The sequence below is a fragment of the Podarcis liolepis genome (genome assembly GCF_965112155.1).
Source record: "Podarcis liolepis genome assembly, chromosome: 13".
Classification (NCBI taxonomy): domain Eukaryota; kingdom Metazoa; phylum Chordata; class Lepidosauria; order Squamata; family Lacertidae; genus Podarcis; species Podarcis liolepis.
Genome location: NC_139573.1, coordinates 23,881,402 through 23,909,064, shown reverse-complemented (window position 1 = coordinate 23,909,064; position 27,663 = coordinate 23,881,402). Strand labels below are relative to the sequence as shown.

General features: G+C 40.1%; 1 protein-coding gene across 4 annotated transcripts; it reads right to left on the bottom strand.

Annotated features, from left to right (window-relative positions):
- Positions 1 to 927: 927 nt before the first annotated feature.
- LOC310691962 (vomeronasal type-2 receptor 26-like) lies at positions 928 to 25,735 on the bottom strand. Of its 4 annotated transcripts, none has more exons than XM_083472268.1 (8): positions 24,555 to 25,422; positions 22,761 to 22,854; positions 20,745 to 20,871; positions 10,705 to 10,820; positions 9,732 to 10,023; positions 7,161 to 7,388; positions 5,130 to 5,256; positions 928 to 3,255 (listed from the first exon to the last, which is right to left on the bottom strand). In XM_083472268.1, the coding sequence occupies exons 2-8, from the start codon at positions 22,793 to 22,795 to the stop codon at positions 2,354 to 2,356; spliced, it is 1,827 nt and encodes a 608-aa protein (XP_083328394.1). In that variant the 5' UTR covers positions 22,796 to 22,854; positions 24,555 to 25,422; the 3' UTR covers positions 928 to 2,353. The 4 variants fall into 4 exon arrangements, with proteins under 4 accessions (XP_083328394.1, XP_083328392.1, XP_083328393.1 ...); XM_083472266.1 differs by having other exon boundaries at positions 22,761 to 22,988; positions 24,250 to 25,421; XM_083472267.1 differs by lacking the exon at positions 24,555 to 25,422 and adding an exon at positions 23,813 to 23,843 and having other exon boundaries at positions 22,761 to 22,988.
- Positions 25,736 to 27,663: the final 1,928 nt, after the last annotated feature.

Here is a 27,663-nt window from a genome sequence, read left to right as displayed (position 1 = left end):
TACATCAATAAAGTCACATGTGTTGGTGAAAATAACATACAGATGCATTCTATTGAAGTAAATTTCTTGTAAAAGTTTTTTAGGGGGAAATTACATTGCAATTAGTATATTAGAAGAAACTTACACAAAAATGCTGCTGAATTCTCTGGAGAAGGTTTGATAGCAGCAGCAGCAGTCATCATCATCATCACCATCATAATTTATTATTTATACCCCGCCCATCTGGCAGAGTTTCATATTTGACAGAGAATCAGACCTCATCTGGCTACAACATCAGAAAGCTCATGGTTCAGTAAGACTCTAACTTGCTGTTTGGTCTATCAACAAGTCTTAAGCTTGTGCTGCATAAGAATAGTGTATCAACTAGTGCTAGATTATGAAACTAGGATGCATATATTGAAGTGATTTACTACATATAAGTGTATTAACAAATGTGAGAGTGAATAAAACATTGAAAGGACATTCTTTGTCTGTCTTCTCTTGGGTCTAGGAAAAGGAGTAATGGTGCTGACTTGGCGCTGCATAATAACTCTTAGTACAATCACTGTGGTCTAAACCACTGAGCCTCTTGGTCTTGCTGATCAGAAGGTCAGCAGTTTGAGGCCCCGTGACAAAGGAATCTCCAGTTGCTTTGTCCCAGGTTCTGCCAACCTAGCAGTTCAAAAGCATGCCAGTGCAAGTAGATAAATAGGTACCACTGCAATGGGAAGGTAACAGCGTTTCCGTTGGCCAGAAGCAGTTTAGCCATGCTGGCCACATGACCCGGAAAGGTGTCTGTGGACAAATGCTGGCTCCCTTGATCTGAAGCAAGATAAGCGTCGCAACCCCACAGTTGCCTTGGACAGGACTTAACCTTCGAGGGGTCCTTCACCTTTTTTACCTTTACATGCCAACCATAAAAATATGCATAGATTGAAAACCCAACATCAATAACAGTTGGTGGCTGTTGACTCTTAAGAAGGGTGATTAATTTGAGTTATATTCTAAGTGGGCCAGCTTGTTTGGGCAGGGGTAGATAGATGGAAAGAAACAACGCACCCATCCAGACTGGTGTTTTATTGTAGGGTTATTCTGCAGCATGTTCTTGACACAACAATAGTGCATTATTTGTATACTTAATCTTATTAAAACCATCAGGTAACTTTTTGGCTAGGACAGCCAGAATGAAACTCACGAAAGCCAAAAAACCCATATAACCCAAGACACAATTAAACACGGGAGCTGAACCCTCATTGCATTCAAATATGAATTAACCATTCAGTGACTGCATGTCTGTATCTGGGAATGGAAGGGAAGTACTTAACTAAAGAGTACAGATGCCAGCTTAACAAGGTCCATACACAAGGTCCAGGTAAGGGAGTCTGCTGAATTGCTCCTGAGGGGGCCACCAGACACACCTTGCTTCTTTATGGGTTTCTTCTCCCTCCCCTGGCTCAATGTTTCCAAGGACCCTGTCTTCCTACTCCCAATTCAGGCGCAGCAGCAGCAGCAGCAGCAGCAGCAACTCCAGCCCCCTCCCCCTTGACATAGGCAGATAGGCAGAGCCATAACTAGGTGATCTTGTGCCCCTGGCACAACTGTCCAGATTGCGCCCCCTAGCCATGGACAAATTAGCTCTTCTTTCCACCTTTCCTCCAACCCCAACCCCTCCACCCATTCAATTCACTCGCTATTTAAAACCATTTCTTATGAGGCAATAATCAATATTTATATGTAAGGACATATTTTAAAGCCAATTATGTGCCCCCCATCGCCTGTGCCCCATCTTGGGGACCCACCTTGCCACACCCTAGCTACGGCCCTGCAGATAGGCAGGTAGTTTCCTTCCTCCTCTTCTTCTCTTCCTCCTCCTCCTTGTCCAGGCTGCCCTTTCCCTTCCCTTCCTACTGCTGGAATTCCTGGGAAATCACCACAGACCAGCAGCAAATTGCTTACATACAGGCACTGGTCCATGAACCACCATTTTCAGTAGCGTTTTTCCAACAGAGAGAAAATAACAATAATATTATTACCTTCATTCTCTATTTTATATTTATTCATGGAATATTTATTTCAGTCAATCATTCTGTTTGGCTGATGAGTATGAAGAGAATAAATATGCAACTTCACCTTGTGGATCTTGACTTGCAAATAATTTCACTAAAATGTCAAAGAAAAGGTCCATTAAGATCGTTGAAATTAATTTTCAGGTCAAGAAAGCTTTAGAAAGCTTTAGAAAGGATGTTTCTGAGTATATTTAACCTCTGTGAAGTACTGTATGTGTCGGTCATTATACTATTCATTCTACCATTCAGATAGTATACTTGAAAGGGGGAGGGAGGGAAGTGCTATCTGTTTTTAATTCTCATATAACTTAGTCTTTTCCTGATTTTAGTTGCTCCCTGTTATTCAAGTCAGCCCTGAACAAAAGAACATAGCATTTAGGGGAAAAGATGCAAAGCAGTAACCCAGCACTGGAGGATAAGATAGAGAAGGTCTCCACAGCCACCATGTATTTTCCTTTGGTGCTCAGGTAGGCAGGAACAAAGGACAACCAAACACTGCAGAACACCATCATGCTGAAAGTGATAAATTTGGCTTCATTGAAAGTGTCTGGCAACCTCCTAGCAAGGTATGCCACCGTGAAGCTGACAAGGGCCAGGAAGCACATATAGCCCAAGACACTATAAAACATGACAGTTGAGCCTTCATTACACTCTGCTATAATTTCCCCATTGACGGAGTACATGTCTGTATCTGCGTATGGGGGAGAAATACTCAACCAAAGGGTACAAATTCCTGCTTGAATAAAGGAGCCTGAAAACATGATAGAGTTTGTCAGCTTTTTCCCCATCCATTTTCTCATTCTAGATCCTGGTCTAGTAGCCATAAATGCCAGGACTACAGTGATGGTTTTAGCTAACAAGCTGGAAAGAGCAAGGGAAAATATGATGCCAAATGTTGTTTGTCGGAGTAAGCAAATTAGCTGTCCAGGTTTTCCAATAAAAAGCAAGCAGCAGAGGAAACACAGTAGGAGGGATACAAGAAGAATGTAGGTGACACTTCGGTTGTTGGCTTTGACGATGGGTGTGTTCTGGTGCTTCACAACTATTATTATCACCAAAGCTGTGATCAGAGCAAGAGCAAGAGCAGACAAAGCTAAAGTCATCCCTAAAGGTTCCTCGTATGAAAGGTAGGTTATGACTTTGGGAATGCATTGGTTCTGGTGGAAGTTTGAGTATTGATCTTCTGGACATTCGGTGCAGGCATCCATATCTAGAATAAAATTTTAAAAAAATTGGATACTTTTATAGTCATTGTTGGAGCTGACTTAAATCTCTCCTCATTTCCAAGATCATTAGCCAAGGGTTGTCATTCATCTGCAACCTCCTCACATGCGAAGACTATCCATCCTTGCTTTTAAGCAAAGAACAGTTCCATCAGATGTGAGATATCAGCAAAAAAGGTGTTTTGAGGTATATGGCACATTATTCCTAGGCCAGAACTGGGGGGAAGCTATGCCAGCCCTGGAAGAACTAGCAGAAAGCATAAAACTAATTTAAAAAGTCACAGCCACCTTTCACCCTAATAAGCATGCTGTTATAACACTGGTCTTAAGATCTACGTTGGCTCCCAGCACATTTCTGATCGCAATTCAGGCCCTGTATATAGGAATATGTATATATTCAGGCCCTGTTCATCTCAAACAATAATGTCCAGCTCCGAGGGCCTTCTGGTTAGTTGCAGAGCTTCATGCTCCGGCACCAGGGAGCGGAGAGCAGGTGGGGACGGGGCTGGTGCGCATTCTGGGGCGGGGTATGCTGCCTGAAAGGGTGTGGCACCCAGCACGGGTGGGTGGCAGCTGCGATGGCACTTACTGGGATGGCGCTGCCGGGGGCTGTGTGTTCCACCCGCACTCCTCTTCCTCTGCCAGTGCTTCTGGTGGTTCCTCACTGCTACAAATGAAGTTATAGGGAACCAAGCAGAGGGCTTTCTTGGTGGTGGCACCTGCCCAGTGGAATGACATCTCATCAGATGTCAAACAGTTAAACAACGACGCAACTTTTTAAAGATTTGTTGGAAGCCACGCAGAGTGGCTTTTATTATAAGTAATAAAAAAATCATTCTATTGATTCACATGTTTTACTTATTTGAAGAAATAAATTGAGATTAATAGGTTCTCAGATCATGTAATTTCAGTTTCTCAATATACATATCTTTTTTGTTTTTGTTTTTGCTTTATATCTATTTTTCTATGGTGGGGTTAATAAAAATGGAATAAGTAATACATATTGAATTTTTAGTTATATATATCATTGGAAAATTATAAGGAAGATGAATTTTTGAAAATTCAGCTTCCCCTTGATGTGATGTGTCTCACAATAAAGTTCTGTATTGAAATATAGAATAAGAGATGTTACTTCCAATACCAATAGTTAGCAAACGGTATATAAGAAAACCCATTTGGTGTCCTTCTAAGGCCCTGGCCAGAATTGCTGATGTCAGAACATGAAAGTCTAAATAGTAACTTTTTTACTACATGTCTTAAATTTGGACTAGGCTACTTCTGAAAAGGAATTGTTTACATTGTTGGTGGAAAGTGTACTGCATATGGAATATTTTCAGCATTCAAACAAGATAATGCACATTTTAAGCATGATTGTTTCCCCCCTTTAAAGCCATATGGTGGGTTTCAATGTAGCACTCTGTGGTCCAAGCACATGGTGAATGAAGTCCCTTCAGGCAATGGCACTTCCACCCTTGTCCTCCCCCTATTCTCCATGAACTCCATGATTATCCCCTGGAGCCTTGTGGGAAACCCAGAATGGGTTTAGGTGCTGCAGGGGGAAAACAGCAGGGAGGTTCCATTGCATGTGCAGGCCTTGTTCTGCACGCACAACAACTTAGCTGAATACCAAATATAGTCATGTCAGTCTTGCTGGATAATTGTGGAATTCATTCTGCACTTACTAATATTCAATTTATTACCCACCCTTTACCAACAGATCCCAACAGATGCAACATTTTAAAACTGTACATTAAAAACAGTTATGATACTGTTAAACTAATTAGTAGTACAGGAATGTACTGAAAACACCTACCTTAAGTTTCAAAGGCACATTGACCTCTGTGACAACCATATCTCCTACCTGTCTGGTTAGAAATCTTCCCTTCTGGACAAGGAACACATTCATAACAGCAAAAAGGCTCCCCTTCCTTCTTTTTCCTATTGTATCCAGGACGACACTTGTCATTACACAGGGAAGTGGGAAGAATCTATAAATAAATGTCCAATTTTATCATTTTCATTACAATTCGCATTTCATTGAATATCACTACACATTGAATAATAGACTTATCTTTCCCCCTTCCATGCTTCCATTTATTTATCAATTAAGACTACATATTCTAATTCCCCTTTTATTCAATTATTCCCGCACTATAATTTTTAGAATTTAAACTGCTACATTTACATTAATCCTGCTAACACTTTATCTTGCTTTGCATAATTCTTGAGGTATTCTGCAAACATTTTCCACATTTTCTTAAACACGCCATCTTCCTGATTTCTTATTCTGTTGGTTAAATTTGCCAATTCTGCATATTCCAATAACTTTATCTGCCACGCCTCCTTTGTTGGGTTCATTCTCTCTTTCTATTTCTGAGCATATACCTCAGACTGCTGTAATTGCTTAAAGAAATTCTGCAGTTCTGCTAAGACTTCTGTTCCTAATATACCTTGTAAGAAGGTTTCTGGTCTTTTTATAACATTTTTTGATTTCATTATATATCACCTCCCAGAATTCCTGCGGAATTCTACATGTCCACCACATATGATAAAAAGTACCCTTCCTTTCTTGACACTTGCAACAGGTACTTAATTCTGATTTATATATTTTCGCTAATTTACTCGGAATAAAATACAGCCTATATATAATCTTCATGAAGTTTTCTTTCAACGTATCACAATCTGTAAATTTTAAATCCTTACTCCACAATTTTTCCAACACACTTAATTCTATACTATGTCCTATATCTCTTTTCCAGTGTATCATGGCTGACCCATGCCGGTCTGGTTTCATGCCTGGTTATGAGGAGAAGGACAGGGGACATGTCAATGGCTTTTGATGCCCTTGGCCATGGTATCCTTCTGAGTTGACGTAATGGACTCTACTTCTCTGTAACATCTGAAACAAGGGGGGCTGTAGAACCCAGTGTCCATGTGGGGAATCCCTTGAGGCTGGTCAAGAGGCTGAAGCTGATGCAAATTGCTTGACTGCTTACTGGGACACAGTATTGGCAACCAGTCACACCACTGCTGAGAGAATGGCACTGGCTACCAATTTGCTGCTGGCCCATGATTAAGGTGCTGGTCTTCTTCTGATGCCCAGAGATGATGTTGAAGGGTTTGTGGAAGTGATCAAATGATTAGCACTCCTGAAACTGATTCTGAAAGAGACATAGACTTGAATTCCCTAGTAGGAAAATACAATGCTGTGATATTGCTGGTTCTAATCCCATTGGGGCCTGGGGAGATTTGATGGGGAATGATATCCCCATATATTTTCCTGCTCGTATTTTATAAAATTACTACCTGAAGACAGTGAGTAAGCAGCTTACGCCAGGGCCATCTTAGTTTTAATGTTCCATTTTTTGAATCCCCCTTCCTAAGTAGTTCTGCTGCCAACCATTTACTCTTTTGCTGGCAATTGAAAAGACTCTTCTTTCAGAAGGCCAGCTGCTATTCATTTATTCTTTGCCTTTTTTATTTTCTGTGCACAATTAAATTATTAGTTCTTGCTTTATTTCTGTATTATGAATGTTGCATTTGATTGATTTGCTGATGTTTTATCTGTGACCATCCCTGGGATCATGGGAGGAAGGATGGGAAATCAATGGAAATTAGGGCTATGAACCAATTTCTTATGCTTACTGTGAATATATGTACAGATTAGCCTTACATTGCAAGCATTTTCTGAGTCTCCAGTGACCCTCTTTAAATGAAACCAACCCAGGGTAGATGTTGGAAGTTGGAAGTCTTGAAACATTTTGCTGATTGCAGAATGGGGTGCACTAATTGGAGTGTATGTAACAATATGGAAAAAAAGTCGTCAGGCACATTTGAACAATCCATTTCCAGTTATTTGGGAGAAAAAGATTTACAAGTCTTCCTAGCTCACCTGGTTAAATGTTCTATGCCACACAATGCGTTCATCCTGAATGGTTAACTCCTTGCCTGGAGGAGCTTGACGATCCAGCCTTCCAATCTTGACTCTACCAAAAGATTGATTTGGAAACATTACCCAGTTGGTCACATCAAATCCTGCCATTATCTCTCCATGTTCGTTAAGCTGCATTGTCTCTCCAGCACTGTTGTTGAATGTGAGATTTCTTAGAAAGGGATGGAGCTACATTCAAAAAATATAGATAGGGGTAAAATGTTTGAATCCTCATAGTGGTGAATACAACCATATTTTTTAGAGAGGTGTGCACTAGTTGTGTGTGTGTAGCCAGTCCAGACTTTTATGAAATAAAAAACCCTTAATTTAGTTTCACCCTAAAAAAATCATTCTAATGTTAATTTGTAAAATACTAGAGAATATCAGCCTCCACCTGATTCAGTAGAAGGGTCAAAAACCTGTTTATCCCTCTTAGGATCCATCACACAAAACAACAATAGGTTCAAAAGTATCCAAATGTATCAATGAAGATGGTGTGGCAGCAAGACACATTTCCACCAAGCCAAAGGTAAAAAATCCCTCCTGTTTCTTTATTTAAAAAAGTGTTCCTGGTATATTAGTCAGCCATGAAGATGTGATCAGCAGCCCTGAAGAATGCAGAATTGTAGAGTCAACCTATACATAGGGTCTGTCAGGGAGTTCAGTAGGGGAAGACAAGCTGACCAAAATTTGCTCATTTAGGAGGTAAGACATAAAAGTGGATGATTTATTAGTGAAAGTGCTATGTATAACACAGCAAACAGGGAAGCCAGCCATTCTCACCAAGCTATTTGATAGGAAAGAAACAGCCTTGAATGTAAGATCTGTTTATGTACATGAGATTTTAAATATATTTTTTTACACAGCTATGGAATAATATGGTATTTTAGGCCACCCAAGAGCAGAAAATACTGTGCTGTGGGTAAAATTACCTCCCATGGCTGCAGATTCTGCAAATCCACTCTAGCCACCTGTGATTTTTGTTTGGATCTAGATTGATAAATAGCATGTAGAGCATGTGCCACTGCGTGAGGAACATTGTACACAGCATAGCTGCTGCCAGTCATGCTCATTTCAAAGATTTGTAATGGAAGACTCTCCAATTTCTCCTCCTCAGTGCAACGTTTCTTAGGCTCTTCACCCACATTATTATTTTTCAATGAGCACTTGAAGGTCTTTTCCCAGAAATCCTTGATCAAATCATTTTGTTTTTCCTCAAAAGGATTTAGACTCTGAAGAAATGTCCTGAATCCCAGGGGTTCCTTTGAGTGTATAGATACAGATAAGGCACCCTGTAAATGGTGCATATCCCACCTCCTTTCATTGGTGGTTTTGAAATCCCAATGACTTGTCACAAGCCATACTTTACCCATAGGAAGTTGTGCCATATGAAGATACCCGATCAAAATGTCCATCAAAATGGAACTACCATAGACCACAAAAACATTGGCTTTGCTTGTCATGACAATTGAAATTTTATTAAATTCACTAAGGAGCAAATCCTTCATTCCTTCAGCATAAGCCAATGGCCATACCCTATGTATAAAATCAACACAGATGTAATTCAGGGTAAGCTGGGGAACTAAAGCTTCCAATAAAATTTCTCCTGTAATGTATTTCATAGTAAAGAGACCAATCCATGTCCATTTGAAATGCAAAAGTAACTTGACCAACCCATTGTACTCATGGACATCATTAGGGACCATCTGGTACAGTGAATGGTACTGCCTTCTTTCAGTCACCCTTGAGTCAAGACAATTATAGGTGAACTAAAAGCAAACACATGATACGAAAAGCACAGAAAATGTGTGGATTAATGGTATGCATTGCTAATATGGATTATTTTTGTCCACAGCCACTACTTTCGGTTAAATGAATATTTCATTTACCAGGGAAAAATAATGATAGTATCTTCAGATGAAGGGCAGTATACAAATTTAATTACTACTACTACCACTGCTACTACTGCTGCTACCAACAACAGCAGCAGCAGATGCATAGCAGGATATATTACAATGACTTTCTCATTAGAAGCAATGGGTTAAATGCATTCTTAAACTAGTTTCACTTAGTTCACATAAATGGATATTTCAAGCCAAGGCAATCTTGATGCATTTAATTTGAAATAATCTAAACAAACAGAATTTAGGGTGTAACCAACTGGTTCCTGGAAAGGTGTCTCAGTAGTCATAGGGTTTGTCTAATATTCTTCTCCAAAGAAGTGCAGGAGCTCAACCTGCAGAGAGGGAGAAATGTCCCTCCAAGCCCCCTCTCTGCTTATCACTAAGACTAAAACTCATACAGACCAACAAACTTTGAGGCAGACTGCAGCAGAAGTGAACAGGCCTACTGCTCAGTGTCTCTAATTGACATCACTGTACCAACTTACACAACTGCATCATGCACAAGGTATATGACCTCATAAAATTCTTTCTTAGAATGTTGCAGCCCTTGTGAGTATTAACCCTTTACTTAGCATTTTGGATGCTCATATCTCACACAATCTCAGTACTATCCTAAAAAAACACCCACCTGAGGAATCTTGTACATGCTTATAATAGTGGTCATATTGAAGGAGAGCTCAGTGAACTTTGTCCCAAGAATGGCCATCAATTTGTTCTGGCGATCACATTTATAATTTGGAGCTGAAATATGCCGTGGAGAAAGTAGGTCCAGTGAGAGCTTAGAAGTAACTACAACCCTGTGCATGCTATCATAGATTCGGAAGCTCAATGTGATGTTAGGCAAAATATGGTGATTTTTGTTTATCTCCTCTACAGCAAATACCATGGCAAGAACCTCCTGGTAGTTTTTTGGTACCACACTGCAATGCAAATTGGGGGGGGGGGAGCACACAGAATATTATTTCTCATATTTTTTATCACCTCCATGAAATATAACAGGCTGAACTACTTATTTATTAGAAACAATCTTCTACATCTGTTAGGAAATATCTGCTGTGAACAGAATTTTTTCTGCATTACAAATTTCAGTGTAAGGTGTCCCTTACTGCAAATCCATTGCAACATGGCCTTTGTAAGGATTTTTGGATAGATTTATAGTCTTTTGAACAATACTTGTGTCCATGTGTCTTATTTCATCATAAAGCAGGGGACGGGGCCTCAACTCTCAACACTGTAAACTTGTGCTATATTCTTTTATTTGCTCTATTTACACAACTGAATCTGGAGCAAAAACAGATTTAAAGAAGCACTGCACCAAGGCAGCCCTTCTGCTCTCTAAAATCAGGTGTCCAGAAAGAAATTGCATAAGCATATCAGTAGAATTAAGTGATAAAATATGACCAAGATTGCATCTAGTAAAAAATAAACAAACCCACCTATGCTTAAAGCACATCTAATAAAAGTTCAGAAGTACCATGATTTGTATCTCACATTTCAGATTATAAGAGAGGGAAAGACCTCTTGTTGCTTCATTATCTGTTCTTAATTTATGTGAGATAAAAAATATTAATTCTACAGAGAGGAAAAAGAGGGTGACTTACATGAGTTCCTTCTGGGGTGCTGAAGAGGATGGTTCAGATGAAATTGTAGGGAAGTGCATCATGTAAAACCGAGAAGCAATAAACCCAATGACAAGATTTCCTGGCTGAGAAAACTCCTGTGAAGTGAAGTAGGTGTTACTTACTTTGCATTGGTCAAAACGCATCTTCAGGCTGGAAAGAATTGAATGGCTCTCGCTCACAATATGAGGGGAAAAAACAAGCAGCAGTATCAATAACATCAGCATTTTGGGGACAAGAAATTACTTCCAGACACACCTCACTGCTTTCTTCAATGCCACTTTTATTCAGATGAGTTTGTTTCAACTTAATTTGACAAGATGTGACCCCATTCCTACACTGATCAGTTGGTGTAAGAAGGTGACTGCATCCATCTCCTCCGCTCCTATTTCATGCTTTTTAATTGATTTTAATTGATTTCTCCCCTATTTAATGCACCTCAGTTCTTAACAGCAAGATTGTACATTTTTTTTCTGCCTGCACACAGAAGTTGTGTTTTCTTTATTAGAGGGATCTATAAGTGAGGCACTGCTAGGAGAAACAGATACAGTGAGGTGCAGATTGTTCAAGCTACTCAAAATATGTTTAGTCTGGAAGAAACAACAGCACACCCAAAGACTGCAAACTTATCGTAAAACTGTTAGAGCACAGAATGACAGGGCCTTTCCAGCCCTTTATGCTTTGTGCCAGCTCTGACCATTGGAGAAAACTCTTATAAGTACTTCTATTGTTGTGGTTTATTTTCTCAAGGCCTTGAACATACATTTTCTGGAGTTTGTTTAGCAGGGCAATTATGTGTCCATAATTATAGGGGTGATAATCATCTCCCCATCTGCAGACATTGCTGTCTCTGCTACATACAGAAAAACAACTGGAAAAACAGTGGGAGTTGAATAGTCTGGTAAACTTGTATGGCATACCCAGCAAGTGTCTCAGAAAAATTGGGGCATCCCAATTTTTATATTGAGAGACCAGTTGCATTTTTGGTCACCAAGGTCTTGCATGATTTTGCACCACAATTTTCCCTCTTGAAATCCCCCACTTTTTAAAGGGTTGGGGTCGTGCAATCTTGCACGGTGCCCGCAAACACACATTTTTAGGCACCATTCCTTGGAGAAATTGTCTTGCAAAATCATGTGAGATCATGACAACCAAAACCACTGCCATTCATTCATGAGAAAATAATGGGAACATGTTATTCAATAAGATTTTTCCTGGAGTTTTCTATCACTGTGTTGGAGGGTATGGTATTATATTTTCCAAAAATCAAAGTAGAATCATTCACTTGTACTTAGTTCAATGTGGTTTCTATTCTCTTGGAAAGAGAGAAAAGTGATTTCTGACCTTCAGAGGAGGTGGAGTAACGGGTTTCACGGCCCAACTATGCACGCGGCAGCTGAAACCCAGCCCCCTCAGGGATTCCTGGCCGTGTCACTTCCTGGCCAGCCAATCGGCTGGCTCTGGGGGTGTGGCCTGCCCAATTTGAACCAAGACACAGCTGGGGATCTCCATCTTTGCTGCCTGCCAGCTGTTGCTGCTTTCCCCAGCCTCCCGCCCTATAAGGTTTTCGTTCCTTGACCTTGCTATGGATCTTGGTTGGTTGCCGTTGAGGGGCCTGGCAAATTGGCACCAGCAACTTGGTTTTTGCCTACCTCATAGCAAATCACCACAACTTTCTTGATATTGGTGGTTATGCATTGTTATTGCTCTGTAGATGGAAGAGGGGAGGTAGCGCCATCACCTGCCCCATATATTGATAAAGGATTCTGGGGGGCGTGGCCCTGTCCGAAGCCTATGGGTGTGCTGGCCTAAGAAACGCCCCCAATCTGTGACCCTGGGGGAGTTCCTAGTTGATGTGCATCAGCAGTATTCCCCTACTGGTGGTTAACCCTTCCTGGACTTCAAATGGATGGGCTGAAGTCGGATATAGCCTGTGAGGACCAATGCCTAAGCCAATACCGCTCATCACCTGTAACCAATAAAGTTGTGGCCTTATTTAGCCCATTAACCTTAATAATTCTGTCCTGTGTCATTATTTCCACTGGGAACTCGCCACACAACTTAATAACATGAATAATATGCACAAATTGTAATGAATGTAAGTTGAAAAAGAACTCTGCCATGTTATTTTCCTCCCTCTATGAAAATAAAATAATACATGATAATGACTTGTCTTTGTATTAACATATATGCAGGTGGAGCAGGTATCACTTTGATTCTACCACAATTCAACCAGTCTCTTATGCAAGTGGTTTATTTGCTGTGCTCCTTCACATATTGTATAAAAAGATGTGTCAGAATCATGTTGAGGTGACTTGAGACACATTTACTTTAAGGCAAGGCAAGGCCCTTGAACAGAGCGCTAGATGAGTTTTTTCCTAAATGGTATTGTTTGTCCAATGGAAATAGAAAAAGAGAATAGTTACGAAATGACTTCCCCCTTGAACATGGGGATCTTGCCTTGGAGCTGTATTAATTTATGGGAGGTAGGAGATGCAGAAAAGGACCCTTTGTAGAACAAAAATGGATCAGTCTGGTTAAATAAACAACATGTGATGTTTATGATAGAAGCACTATCAAGGTACCACTGTATATTCCTCTAGGAGGTCATTTTGCAGGGTCAAACAGAAGTATACCACATCCATTCATTCATTTCATTGGCACTTATGAGGAAAGGCTTACTAATGTCTTGTGCCCAGCAATAGAATACAGAGGGCAAAATATTGACTAACCAGTCCAAGCATTGCCAGCATGACACTTTCATCACACCCACAATAAATAAATGCAATATTCATTAAATATGTGTTATGGTAACTATGATCTGAACACATTACAAAAATGTGTGTGTGTGTGATAGAGAGAGAGAAAGAGAGAGTAGGTGGAAGAGGAGGATGGTGTCTTACATACCCTCGCCAATCACAATCTGTGAAGGCTGTTCCATGAAAGAGGGTGTATTATAGAGGAACACGACTTGAGAAACAATCCCACCAATGAAAAGGTCACCTCATTGGTAAAATTCATAAGGAATAGGGAGATGAGGAATAGGGAGATGATCATCATGTATGCTGCAATTAACTCTTCTTCATCCTGGAGAAGAGTGACTAGTGGGGTGCCACAGGGTTCTGTCTTGGGCCCAGTCTTATTCAACATCTTTATCAATGACTTGGATGATGGACTCAAGGGCATCCTGATCAAATTTGCAGATGACACCAAACTGGGAGGGGTGGCTAACACCCCAGAGGACAGGATCACACTTCAAAACGACCTTGACAGATTAGAGACCTGGGCCAAAACAAACAAGATGAACTTTAACAGGGAGAAATGTAAAGTATTGCACTTGGGCAAAAAAAATGAGAGGCACAAATACAAGATGGGGGACACCTGGCTTGAGAGCAGTATATGTGAAAAGGATTTAGGAGTCTTGGTTGACCACAAACTTGACATGAGCCAACAGTGTGACGCGGCAGCTAAAAAAGCCAATGCAATTCTGGGCCTCATCAATAGGAGTATAGCATCTAGATCAAGGGAAGTAATAGTGCCACTGTATTCTGCTCTGGTCAGACCTCACCTGGAGTACTGTGTCCAGTTCTGGGCACCACAATTCAAGAAGGACACTGACAAACTGGAACGTGTCCAGAGGAGGGCAACCAAAATGGTCAAAGGCCTGGAAACGATGCCTTATGAGGAACGGCTAAGGGAGCTGGGCATGTTTAGCCTGGAGAAGAGGAGGTTAAGGGATGATATGATAGCCATGTTCAAATATATAAAAGGATGTCACATAGAGGAGGGAGAAAGGTTGTTTTCTGCTGCTCCAGAGAAGCGGACACGGAGCAATGGAGCCAAACTACAAGAAAGAAGATTCCACCTAAACATTAGGAAGAACTTCCTGACAGTAAGAGCTGTTCAACAGTGGAATTTGCTGCCCAGGAGTGTGGTGGAGTCTCCTTCTTTGGAGGTCTTTAAGCAGAGGCTTGACAACCATATGTCAGGAGTGCTCTGATGGTGTTTCCTGCTTGGCAGGGGGTTGGACTCAATGGCCCTTGTGGTCTCTTCCAACTCTATGATTCTATAATTCTATAATGAAATGTGTCTTGCATACAATATGACACAACAATATAAGCAACATCATCATCATCATCATGATCCTGTTGACAATATGTCCCTTCCAAATATCAGTTTCCATGGTGCCCTCTACTGCATTGCATATTGTTTCTAAAGCCAGGAAGTGGATATATAACCTAACATATAAGAGAGATTATCTAACAGAAGAATGATGGAGCCCTGCCAATACCTGGACCTAGTTCTGAAGGATACAAGGGTTTTACAGCTCTTTTTCAGAACCTTGTTTTTTTGTGTGTGTTGCTAGCATGTGCTGAATGTCAATGACATTAACAGGTATGATTATCATTTCCCCAGTGTGTTGTTGACTTCTGAAGTTGTATCACACATAACAAAAGTGCTAGAAGATTTTTTCTTCTTTCCACCAGAATCATAGACATATTATTTTGTCCTTTGATGAATAATAAGTAGCCAGCGTTATATAGCCTGGTAGATTCAGATCTGACCAGTGCTAGAGTTAAGTTCATCCACAGAGCATTCAGATTTCACTGGAGGTTTTTAAGCAAATATTGGATGGCCACCTGCCATGTATGCTTTAGTTGAGATTCCTGCAGTGCAGGGGGTTGAACTAGATGATCCTTGTTGCCCTTCCAACTTTGTAATTCTATGATTCTGTAATAGCTTTCCCCAAACATCCTAAGCTCTACAAATAGCTTCATATAAATGCTAATTAGCATTATGAACAAAACAGTGGCCTGTGATACATCACAACACTGGATACTGAAGCAAAAGCACTCAATACATCAATAAAGTCACATGTGTTGGTGAAAATAACATACAGATGCATCCTATTGAGGTAAATTTCTTGTAAAAGTTTTTTAGGGGGAATTTACATTGCAATTAGTATATTAGAAGAAACTTACACAAAAATGCGGCTGAATTCTCTGGAGAAGGTTTGATAGCAGCAGCAGCAATCATCATCACCATCATCATCATCATCATAATTTATTATTTATACCCTGCCCATCTGGCAGAGTTTCATATTTGACAGAGAATCAGACCTCATCTGACTACAACATCAGAAAGCTCATGGTTCAGTAAGACTCTAACTTGCTGTTTGGTCTATCAACAAGTCTTAAGCTTGTGCTGCATAAGAATAGTTTATCAACTAGTGCTAGATTATGAAACTAGGATGCATATATGGAAGTGATTTACTACATATAAGTGTATTAACAAATGTGAGAGTGAATAAAACATTGAAAGGACATTCTTTGTCTGTCTTCTCTTGGGTCTATGAAAAGGAGTAATGGTGCTGACTTGGCGCTGCATAATAACTCTTAGTACAATCACTGTGGTCTAAACCACTGAGCCTCTTGGTCTTGCTGATCAGAAGGTCGGCAGTTTGAGGCCCCGTGACAAAGGAATCTCCAGTTGCTTTGTCCCAGGTTCTGCCAACCTAGCAGTTCAAAAGAATTCCAGTGCAAGTAGATAAATAGGTACCACTGCAATGGGAATGTAACAGCGTTTCCGTTGGCCAGAAGCAGTTTAGCCATGCTGGCCACATGACCCGGAAAGGTGTCTGTGGACAAATGCTGGCTCCCTCGATCTGAAGCAAGATAAGTGTTGCAACCCCACAGTTGCCTTGGACAGGACTTAACCTTCAAGGGGTCCTTCACCTTTTTTACCTTTACATGCCAACCATAAAAATATGCATAGATTGAAAACCCAACATCAATAACAGTTGGTGGCTGTTGACTCTTAAGAAGGGTGATTAATTTGAGTTATATTCTAAGTGGGTCAGCTTGTTTGGGCAGGGGTAGATAGATGGAAAGAAACAATGCACCCATCCAGACTGGTGTTTTATTGTAGGGTTATTCTGCAGCATGTTCTTGACACAACAATAGTGCATTATTTGTATACTTAATCTTATTAAAACCATCAGGTAACTTTTTGGCTAGGACAGCCAGAATGAAACTCACGAAAGCCAAAAAACCCATATAACCCAAGACACAATTAAACACGGTAGCTGAACCCTCATTGCATTCAAATATGAATTAACCATTCAGTGACTGCATGTCTGTATCTGGGAATGGAAGGGAAGTACTTAACTAAAGAGTACAGATGCCAGCTTAACAAGGTCCATACACAAGGTCCAGGTAAGGGAGTCTGCTGAATTGCTCCTGAGGGGGCCACCAGACACACCTTGCTTCTTTATGGGTTTCTCCTCCCTCCCCTGGCTCAATGTTTCCGAGGACCCTGTCTTCCTACTCCCAATTCAGGCGCAGCAGCAGCAGCAGCAGCAACTCCAGCCCCCTGCCCCTTGACATAGGCAGATAGGCAGAGCCATAACTAGGTGATCTTGTGCCCCTGGCAGAACTGTCCAGATTGCGCCCCCTAGCCATGGACAAATTGGGTCTTCTTTCCACCTTTCCTCCAACCCCAACCCCTCCACCCATTCAATTCACCCGCTATTTAAAAACATTTCTTATGAGGCAATAATCAATATTTATATGTAAGGACATATTTTAAAGCCAATTATGTGCCCCCCCATCGCCTGTGCCCCATCTTGGGGGCCCACCTTGCCACACCCTAGCTACGGCCCTGCAGATAGGCAGGTAGTTTCCTTCCTCCTCCTCTTCTCTTCCTCCTCCTCCTTGTCCAGGCTGCCCTTTCCCTTCCCTTCCTACTGCTGGAATTCCTGGGAAATCACCACAGACCAGCAGCAAATTGCTTACATACAGGCACTGGTCCATGAACCACCATTTTCAGTAGCATTTTTCCAACAGAGAGAAAATAACAATAATATTATTACCTTCATTCTCTATTTTATATTTATTCATGGAATATTTATTTCAGTCAATCATTCTGTTTGGCTGATGAGTATGAAGAGAATAAATATGCAACTTCACTTTGTGGATCTTGACTTGCAAATAATTTCACTAAAATGTCAAAGAAAAGGTCCATTAAGATCGTTGAAATTAATTTTCAGGTCAAGAAAGCTTTAGAAAGCTTTAGAAAGGATGTTTCTGAGTATATTTAACCTCTGTCAAGTACTGTATGTGTCGGTCATTATACTATTCATTCCACCATTCAGATAGCATACTTGAAAGGGGGAGGGAGGGAAGTGCTATCTGTTTTTAATTCTCATATAACTTCGTCTTTTCCTGATTTTAGTTGCTCCCTGTTATTCAAGTCAGCCCTGAACAAAAGAACATAGCATTTAGGGGAAAAGATGCAAAGCAGTAACCCAGCACTGGAGGATAAGATAGAGAAGGTCTCCACAGCCACCATGTATTTTCCTTTGGTGCTCAGGTAGGCAGGAACAAAGGACAACCAAACACTGCAGAACACCATCATGCTGAAAGTGATAAATTTGGCTTCATTGAAAGTGTCTGGCAACCTCCTAGCAAGGTATGCCACCGTGAAGCTGACAAGGGCCAGGAAGCACATATAGCCCAAGACACTATAAAACATGACAGTTGAGCCTTCATTACACTCTGCTATAATTTCCCCATTGACGGAGTACATGTCTGTATCTGCGTATGGGGGAGAAATACTCAACCAAAGGATACAAATTCCTGCTTGAATAAAGGAGCCTGAAAACATGATAGAGTTTGTCAGCTTTTTCCCCATCCATTTTCTCATTCTAGATCCTGGTCTAGTAGCCATAAATGCCAGGACTACAGTGATGGTTTTAGCTAACAAGCTGGAAAGAGCAAGAGAAAATATGATGCCAAAAGTTGTTTGTCGGAGTAAGCAAATTAGCTGTCCAGGTTTTCCAATAAAAAGCAAGCAGCAGAGGAAACACAGTAGGAGGGATACGAGAAGAATGTAGGTGACACTTCGGTTGTTGGCTTTGACGATGGGTGTGTTCTGGTGCTTCACAAATATTATTATCACCAAAGCTGTGATCAGAGCAAGAGCAAGAGCAGACAAAGCTAAAGTCATCCCTAAAGGTTCCTCGTATGAAAGGTAGGTTATGACTTTGGGAATGCATTGGTTCTGGTGGAAGTTTGAGTAGTGATCTTCTGGACATTCGGTGCAGGCATCCATATCTAGAATAAAATTTTAAAAAAATTGGATACTTTTATAGTCATTGTTGGAGCTGACTTAAATCTTTCCTCATTTCCAAGTTCATTAGCCAAGGGTTGTGATTCATCTGCAAACTCCTCACATGCGAAGACTATCAATCCTTGCTTTTAAGCAAAGAACAGTTCCATCAGATGTGAGATATCAGCAAAAAAGGTGTTTTGAGGTATATGGCATATTATTCCTAGGCCAGAACTGGGGGGAAGCTATGCCAGCCCTGGAAGAACTAGCAGAAAGCATAAAACTAATTTAAAAAGTCACAGCCACCTTTCACCCTAATGAGCATGATGTTATAACACTGGTCTTAAGATCTACGTTGGCTCCCAATACATTTCTGATCACAATTCAGGCCCTGTATATAGGAATATGTATATATTCAAGCCCTGTTCATCTCAGACAACAATGTCCAGCTCCGAGGGCCTTCTGGTTAGTCGCGGAGCTTCATGCTCCGGCACCAGGGAGCGGAGAGCTGGTGGGGACGGGGCTGGTGCGCATTCTGGGGTGGGGTATGCTGCCTGCAGGGGCGTGGCACCCAGCACGGGTGGGTGGCAGCTGCGATGGCACTTACTGGGATCGCGCTGCCGGGGGCTGTGCGTTGCACCCGCACTCCTCTTCCTCTGCCAGTGCTTCTGGTGGTTCCCTCACTGCTAGTAATGAAGTTATACGGAACCAGGCAGAGGGCTTTCTTGGTGGTGGCACCTGCCCTGTGCAATGTCATCTCATCAGATGTCAAACAGTTAAACAAAGACACAACTTTTCAAAGACATCTGTTGGAAGCCACCAAGAGTGGCTGGGGCAAACCAGTCAGATGGACGGGGTATAAGTAATAAAAAAATCAAAAAATCATTCTATTGATTCACATGTTTTACTTATTTGAAGAAATAAATTGAGATTAATAGGTTCTCAGATCATGTAATTTCAGTTTCTCAATATACATATCTTTTTTGTTTTTGTTTTTGCTTTATATCTATTTTTCTATGGTGGGGTTAATAAAAATGGAATAAGTAATACATATTGATTTTTTTTGTTATATATATCATTGGAAAATTATAATGAAGATGAATTTTTCAAAATTCAGCTTCCCCTTGATGTGATGTGTCTCACAATAAAGTTCTGTAGTGAAATATAGAATCAGAGATGTTACTTCCAATACCAATAGTTAGCAAACGATATATAAGAAAATCCATTTGGTGTCCTTCTAAGGCCCTTGCCAGAATTGCTGATATCAGAACATGAAAGTCTAAATAGTAGCTTGTTTTACTACATGTCTTAAATTTGGACTGGGCTACATCTGAAAAGCAATTGTTTACATTGTTGGTGGAAAGTGTACTGCATATGGAATATTTTCATCATTCAAACAAGATGATGCACATGTTAAGCATGATTATTTCCCCCCTTTAAAGCCGTATGGTGGGTTTCAATGTAGCACTCTGTGGACCAAGCACATGGTGAATGAAGTCCCTTCAGGCAATGGCACTTCCACCCTTGTCCTTCCCCTATTCTCTATGAACTCCATAATTATTCCTTGGAGCCTTGTGGGAAACCTAGAATGGGTTTAGGTGCTGCAGGGGGGAAACAGCAGGGAGGTTTCATTGCATGTGCAGGCCTTGTTCTGCACGCACAACAACTTAGCTGAATACCAAATATAGTCACGTCAGTCTTGCTGGATAATTGTGGAATTCATTCTGCACTTACTAATATTCAATTTATTACTCACCCTTTACCAACAGATCCCAACAGATGCAACATTTTAAAACTGTACATTAAAAACAGTTATGATACTGTTAAAATAATTAGTAGTACAGGAATGTACTGAAAACACCTACCTTAAGTTTCAAAGGCACATTGACCTCTGTGACAACCATATCTCCTACCTGTCTGGTTAGAAATCTTCCCTTCTGGACAAGGAACACATTCATAACAGCAAAAAGGCTCCCCTTCCTTCTTTTTCCTACTGTATCCAGGACGGCACTTGTCATTACACAGAGAAGTGGGAAGAATCTATAAATAAATGTCCAATTTTATCATTTTCATTACAATTCGCATTTCATTGAATATCACCACACATTGAATAATAGACATATTTACCACTTCCGTGGTTCCATTTATTTATCAATTAAGACTACATATTCTAATTCCCCTTTTATTCAATTATTTCCCCACTATAATTTTAAAAATTTAAACTGCTACATTTACATTAATCCTGCTAACAGTTTATCTTGCTTTGCATAATTCTTGAGGTATTCTGCAAACATTTTCCACTTTTTCTTAAACACGCCATCTTGCTGATTTCTTATTCTGTTGGTTAAATTTGCCAATTGTGCATATTCCAATAATTTTATCTGCCACTCCTCCTTCTCTCTTTCTATTTCTGAGCATATACCTCAGACTGCTGTAATTGCTTAAAGAAATTCTGCAGTTCTGCGGGGGCATCTGTTCCTAATATACCTTGTAAGAAGGTTTCTGGTCTTTTTATAACATTTTTTGATTTCATTATTTATCACCTCCCAGAATTCCTGCGGAATTCTACATGTCCACCACATATGATAAAAAGTACCCTCCCTTTCTTGACACTTGCAACAGGTACTTGATTCTGATTTATACATTTTCGCTAATTTACTCGGCATAAAATACCACCTATATATAATCTTCATGAAGTTTTCTTTCAACGTATCACAATCTGTAAATTTTAAATCCTTACTCCACAATTTTTCCAACACAGTTAATTCTATACTATGTCCTATATCTCTTTTCCAGTGTATCATGGCTGACCCATGCCAGTCTGGTTTCATGCCTGGTTATGAGGAGAAGGACAGGGGACATGTCAATGGCATTTGATGCCCTTGGCCATGGTATCCTTCTGAGTTGACGTAATGGACTCTACTTCTCTGCAACATCTGAAACAAGGGGGGCTGTAGAACCCAGTGTCCATGTGGGGAATCCCTTGAGGCTGGTCAAGAGGCTGAAGCTGATGCAAATTGCTTGACTGCTTTCTGGGACACAGTATTGGCAACCAGTCACACCACTGCTGAGAGAATGGCACTGGCTACCAATTTGCTGCTGGCCCATGATTAAGGTGCTGGTCTTCTTCTGATGCCCAGAGATGATGTTGAAGGGTTTGTGGAAGTGATCAAATGATTAGCACTCCTGAAACTGATTCTGAAAGAGACATAGACTTGAATTCCCTAGTAGGAAAATACAATGCTGTGATATTGGTGGTTCTAATCCCATTGGGGCCTGGGGAGATTTGATGGGGAATGATATCCCCATATATTTTCCTGCTCTTATTTTATAAAATTACTACCTGAAGACAGTGAGTAAGCAGCTTACTCCAGGGCCATCTTAGTTTTAATGTTCCATTTTTTGAATCCCCCTTCCTAAGTAGTTCTGCTGCCAACCATTTACTCTTTTGCTGGCAATTGAAAAGACTCTTTTTTCAGAAGGCCAGCTGCTATTCATTTATTCTTTGCCTTTTTTATTTTCTGTGCACAATTAAATTATTAGTTCTTGTTTTATTTCTGTATTATGAATGTTGCATTTGATTGATTTGCTGATGTTTTATCTGTAACCATCCGTGGGATCATGGGAGGAAGGATGGGAAATGAATGGAAATTAGGGCTATGAACCAATTTCTTATGCTTACTGTGAATATATGTACAGATTAGCCTTACATTGCAAGCATTTTCTGAGTCTCCAGTGACCCTCTTTAAATGAAACCAACCCAGGGTACATGTTGGAAGTTGGAAGTCTTGAAACCTTTTGCTGATTGCAGAATGGGGTGCACTAATTGGAGTGTATGTAACAATATGGAAAAAAAGTCGTCAGGCACATTTGAACAATCCATTTCCAGTTATTTGGGAGAAAGAGATTTACAAGTCTTCCTAGCTCACCTGGTTAAATGTTCTATGCCACACAATGCGTTCATCCTGAATGGTTAACTCCTTGCCTGGAGGAGCTTGACGATCCAGCCTTCCAATTTTGACTCTACCAAAAGATTGATTTGGAAACATTACCCAGTTGGTCACATCAAATCCTGCCATTATCTCTCCATGTTCGTTAAGCTGTATTGTCTCTCCAGCACTGTTGTTGAATGTGAGATTTCTTAGAAAGGGATGGAGCTACATTCAAAAAATATAGAAAGGGGTAAAATGTTTGAATCCTCAGAGTGGTGAATACAACCATAATTTTCAGAGAGGTGTGCACTAGTTGTGTGTGTGTAGCCAGTCCAGACATTTTATGAAATACAAAACCCTTAATTTAGTTTCACCCTAAAAAAATCATTCTAATGTTAATTTGTAAAATACTAGAGAATATCAGCCTCCACCTGATTCAGTAGAAGGGTCAAAAACCTGTTTATCCCTCTTAGGATCCATCACACAAAACAACAATAGGTTCAAAAGTATCCAAATGTATCAATGAAGATGGTGTGGCAGCAAGACACATTTCCACCAAGCCAAAGGAGCTTGGGAAGAGACAAATGAATAATTTTCAAGTGCAGGCAAAAACTCAACATGATGAGGATGCTTTCTAATAAAAGATGAAAAGGTAAAAAATCCCTCCTGTTTATTTCTTTAAATAAGTGTTCCTGGTATATTAGCCAGCAGTGAGAATGTTATCAGCAGCCCTGGAAAATGCAGAATTGTATACTCAACCTATAATAAGGTCTATCAGAGACGTCAGTAGGGGAAGACAACCAGACCAATATTTGCTCATTTATGAGGTATGAGATAAAAGTGGATGAATTATTAGTGAAAGTGCTATGTATAACACAGCAAACAGGGAAGCCATCAATTCTCACCAAGCTATTTGATAGGAAAGAAAAAGCCTTAAATGTAAGATCTGTTTATGTACATGAGATATATATATTTTTACACAGCTGTGGAATAATATGGTATTCTAGGCCACACAAGAGCAGAAAATGCTGTGCTGTGGGTAAAATTACCTCCCATGGCTGCAGGTTCTGCAAATCCACTCTAGCCACCTGCAATTTTTGTTTAAATCTAGATTGATAAATAGCATGTAGAGCATGTGCCACTGCGTGAGGAACATTGTACACAGCATAGCTGCTGCCAGTCATGCTCATTTCAAAGATTTGTAATGGAAGACTCTCCAATTTCTCCTCCTCAGTGCAACGTTTCTTAGGCTCTTCACCCACATTATTATTTTTCAATGAGCACTTGAAGGTCTTTTCCCAGAAATCCTTGATCAAATCATTTTGTTTTTTCTCGAAAGGATTCAGACTCTGAAGAAATGTCCTGAATCCCAGGGGTTCATTTGAATGTAGAGATATAGATAATGCACCCTGTAAATGGTGCATATTCCACCTCCTTTCATTGGTGGTTTTAAAATCCCAATGACTTGTCACAAGCCATACTTTACCTGTAGGAAGTTGTGCCATATGAAGATACCCGATCAAAATGTCCATCACTATGGGACTACCATAGACCACAAAAACATTGGCTTTGCTTGTCATGACAATTGAATTTTTATTAAATTCACTAAGGAGCATATCCCTCATTCCTTCAGCATAAGCCAATGGCCATATTCTACGTATAAAATCAACACAGATGTAATTCAGGGTAAGCTGTGGAACTAATGCTTCCAAAAAAAATTCTCCAGTAATGTATTCCATAGTAAAGAGACCAATCCATGTCCATTTGAAATGCAAAAGTAACTTGACCAACCCATTGTACTCATGGACATCATTAGGGACCATCTGGTACAGGGAATGGTACTGCCTTCTTTCAGTCACCCTTGAGTCAAGACAATTATAGGTGAACTAAAAGCAAACACATGATACGAAAAGCACAGAAAATGTGTGGATTAATGGTATGCATTGCTAATATGGATTATTTTTGTCCACAGCCACTACTTTAGGTTAAATGAATATTTCATTTACCAGGGAAAAATAATGATAGTATCTTCAGATGAAGGGCAGTATACAAATTTAATTATTACTACTACTACCACTGCTACTACTGCTACTACCAACAACAGCAGCAGCAGCAGCAGATGCATAGCAGGATATATTTCGATGACTTTCTCATTAGAAGCAATGGGTTAGATGCATTCTTAAACTAGTTTCACTTAGTTCACATCAATGGATATTTCAAGCCAAGGCAATCTTGATGCATTTAATTTGAAATAATCTAAATAAACATAATTTAGGGTGTAATCCACTGGTTCCTGGAAAGGTCTCTCAGTAGTCATAGGGTTTGTCTAATATTCTTCTCCAAAGAAGTGCAGGAGCTCAAGCTGCAGAGAGGGGAAAATGCCCCTCCAAGCCCCCTCTCCGCTTATCACTAAGACTAAAACCCTTACAGACCAACAAACTTTGAGGCAAACTGCAGCAGAACTGAACAGGCCTACTGCTCAGTGTCTCTGACACAAAAAGTCTGTTATTAACTGACATCACTGTACCAACTTACACAACTGCCTCAAGCACAAGGTATATAACCTCACAAGATTCTTTCTTAGAATGTTGCAGCCCTTGTGAGTATTAACCCTTTACTTAGCATTTTGAATGCTCATATCTCACACAATCTCAGCACTATCCTCAAAAACACCCACCTGAGGAATCTTGTACATGTTTATAATAGTGGCCAAAGTGAAGGTGAGCTCAGGGTACTTTGTTCCAAGAATGACCATCAAATTGTTCTGGCGATCACATTTATAATTTGGAGCTGAAATATGCCGCGGAGAAAGTAGGTCCAGTGAGAGCTTATAAGTAACTACAACCCTGTGCATGCTATCATAGATTCGGAAGCCCAACGTGATGTTAGGCAAAATATGGTGATTTTTGTTTATCTCCTCTACAGCAAATACCATGGCAAGAACCTCCTGGTAGTTTTTTGGTACCACACTGCAATACAAATTAGATTAGATATAATAAATAGCTGGAGGGGAAAGAACCAAAGAAGCACACAGAAAATGATTTCTCATATTTTTTATCCCCTCCATGAAATAAAACAGGCAGATCTATTTATTTAGTAGGAACAATCTTCTACATTCATTAGAAAAATCTGCTGTGTACAGAATATTTCCTGCATTACAAATTGCAGTGTAAGGTGTACTTTATTGCAAATCCATTGCAACAAAGCCGTTGTAAGGATTTTTGGATAGACTTATAGTCTTTTGAACAATTCAGAAAAACTATTCTCATATGCTCTACACATTCTAGAGCTGTGAAATATTTCTAGTCTAGAACTCATGGACATCCAATGGAATGTTTCCAGGGTAGGGCTATCATATGCATTATTTACAAATGAATCAGAAAGCACTGTAAACTTGTGCTATATTCCTTTATTTGCTCTATTTACACAAATGAATCTGGAGCAAAAACAGATTTAAAGAAGCACTGCTCCAAGGCAGTCCTTTTGGTCTCTAAAATCAGGTGTCTAGAAATAAATTACGTAAGTATATAATGTGGAACACTAGATCTATAAAATTAGTAGACTGCAAAAAGCTAACAGTAGAATAAAGTGATAAAATATGGAACAGGTTTACATCTACTAAAAAACAAACAAACCCACCTATGCTGAACGTGCAGCCAATAAAAGTTCAGAAGTACCAACATATGATTTGCATCTCACATTTCAGATTATATCGGAGGAAAATACCTCTTGTTGCTTCATTATCTGTTCTTAATTTCTGTGAGATAAAATCATTAATTCTACAGAGAGGAAAAAGAGGGTGACTTACATGAGTTCCTTCTGGGGTGCTAAAGAAGGCCGTTCAGATGAAATTGTAGGGAAGTGCATCATGTAGAACCGAGAAGCAATAAACCCAATGGCAAAATTTCCTGACTGAGAAAACTCCTGTGAAGTGATGTTTCTTACTTTGCATTGGACAAATCGGGTCTTCAAGCTGTAAAGAATGGAATGGCTCTTGCTCACAAAATGAGGGAGAAAAACAAGCAGCAGTATCAATAACATTAGCATTTTGGGGACAAAATGTCACTGTTTTCTTCAATGCCACTTTTATTCAGACGAGTCTTGTTTCAACTTAATTTGAACAAGATGTGACCCCGTTTTTACATTGATCAGTTGGTAAAAGAAGGTGACTGCATCCATCTCCTCCGTTCCTATTTCATGTTTTTTAATTTTTTTAGTTTTATAGGAGGATCTATAAGTGAGGCACTACAGGGAGAAACAGATCGTTCGAGCAACTCAAAATATGCTTAGTCTGGAAGAAACCACAGCACAACCAAAGACTGCAAACTTATCCTAAAACTGTTAGAGCTCAGAATGACAGCGCCTTGCCTGCTCTTTCTGCTTTGGGCAAGCTCTGAGCATTGGAGAATACTCTGATAAGTACTTCTGTTGTGGTGGTTTATTTTCTCAAGGCCTTGAACATACATTTCCTGGGGTTTGTTTAGCAGGGTAATTATATGCTCATAATTATAGGGGTGATAATCATCTCCCCATCTGCAGACATTGCTGTCTCTGCTACATACAGAAAAATAACTGGAAAAGCAGTGGGAGGTGAACTTGTATGGCATACCCAGCAAGTGTCTCAGAAAAATTGGGGCATCCCAATTTTTATCATGAGAGACCAGTGGCATTTTTGGTCACCAAGGTCTTGCATAATTTTGCACCACAATTTTCCCTCTCGAACCCCCCCCCCCTTTTTAAAGGGTTGGGGTCGTGCAATCTTGCACAGTGCCCACAAACACACATTTTTGGGCACCATTCCTTGGGGAAATTGTCTTGCAAAATCATGTGAAATCATGACAACCAAAACCACTACCATTCTTTCATGAGAAAAAATGGGAATATGGTGTTCAATAAGATT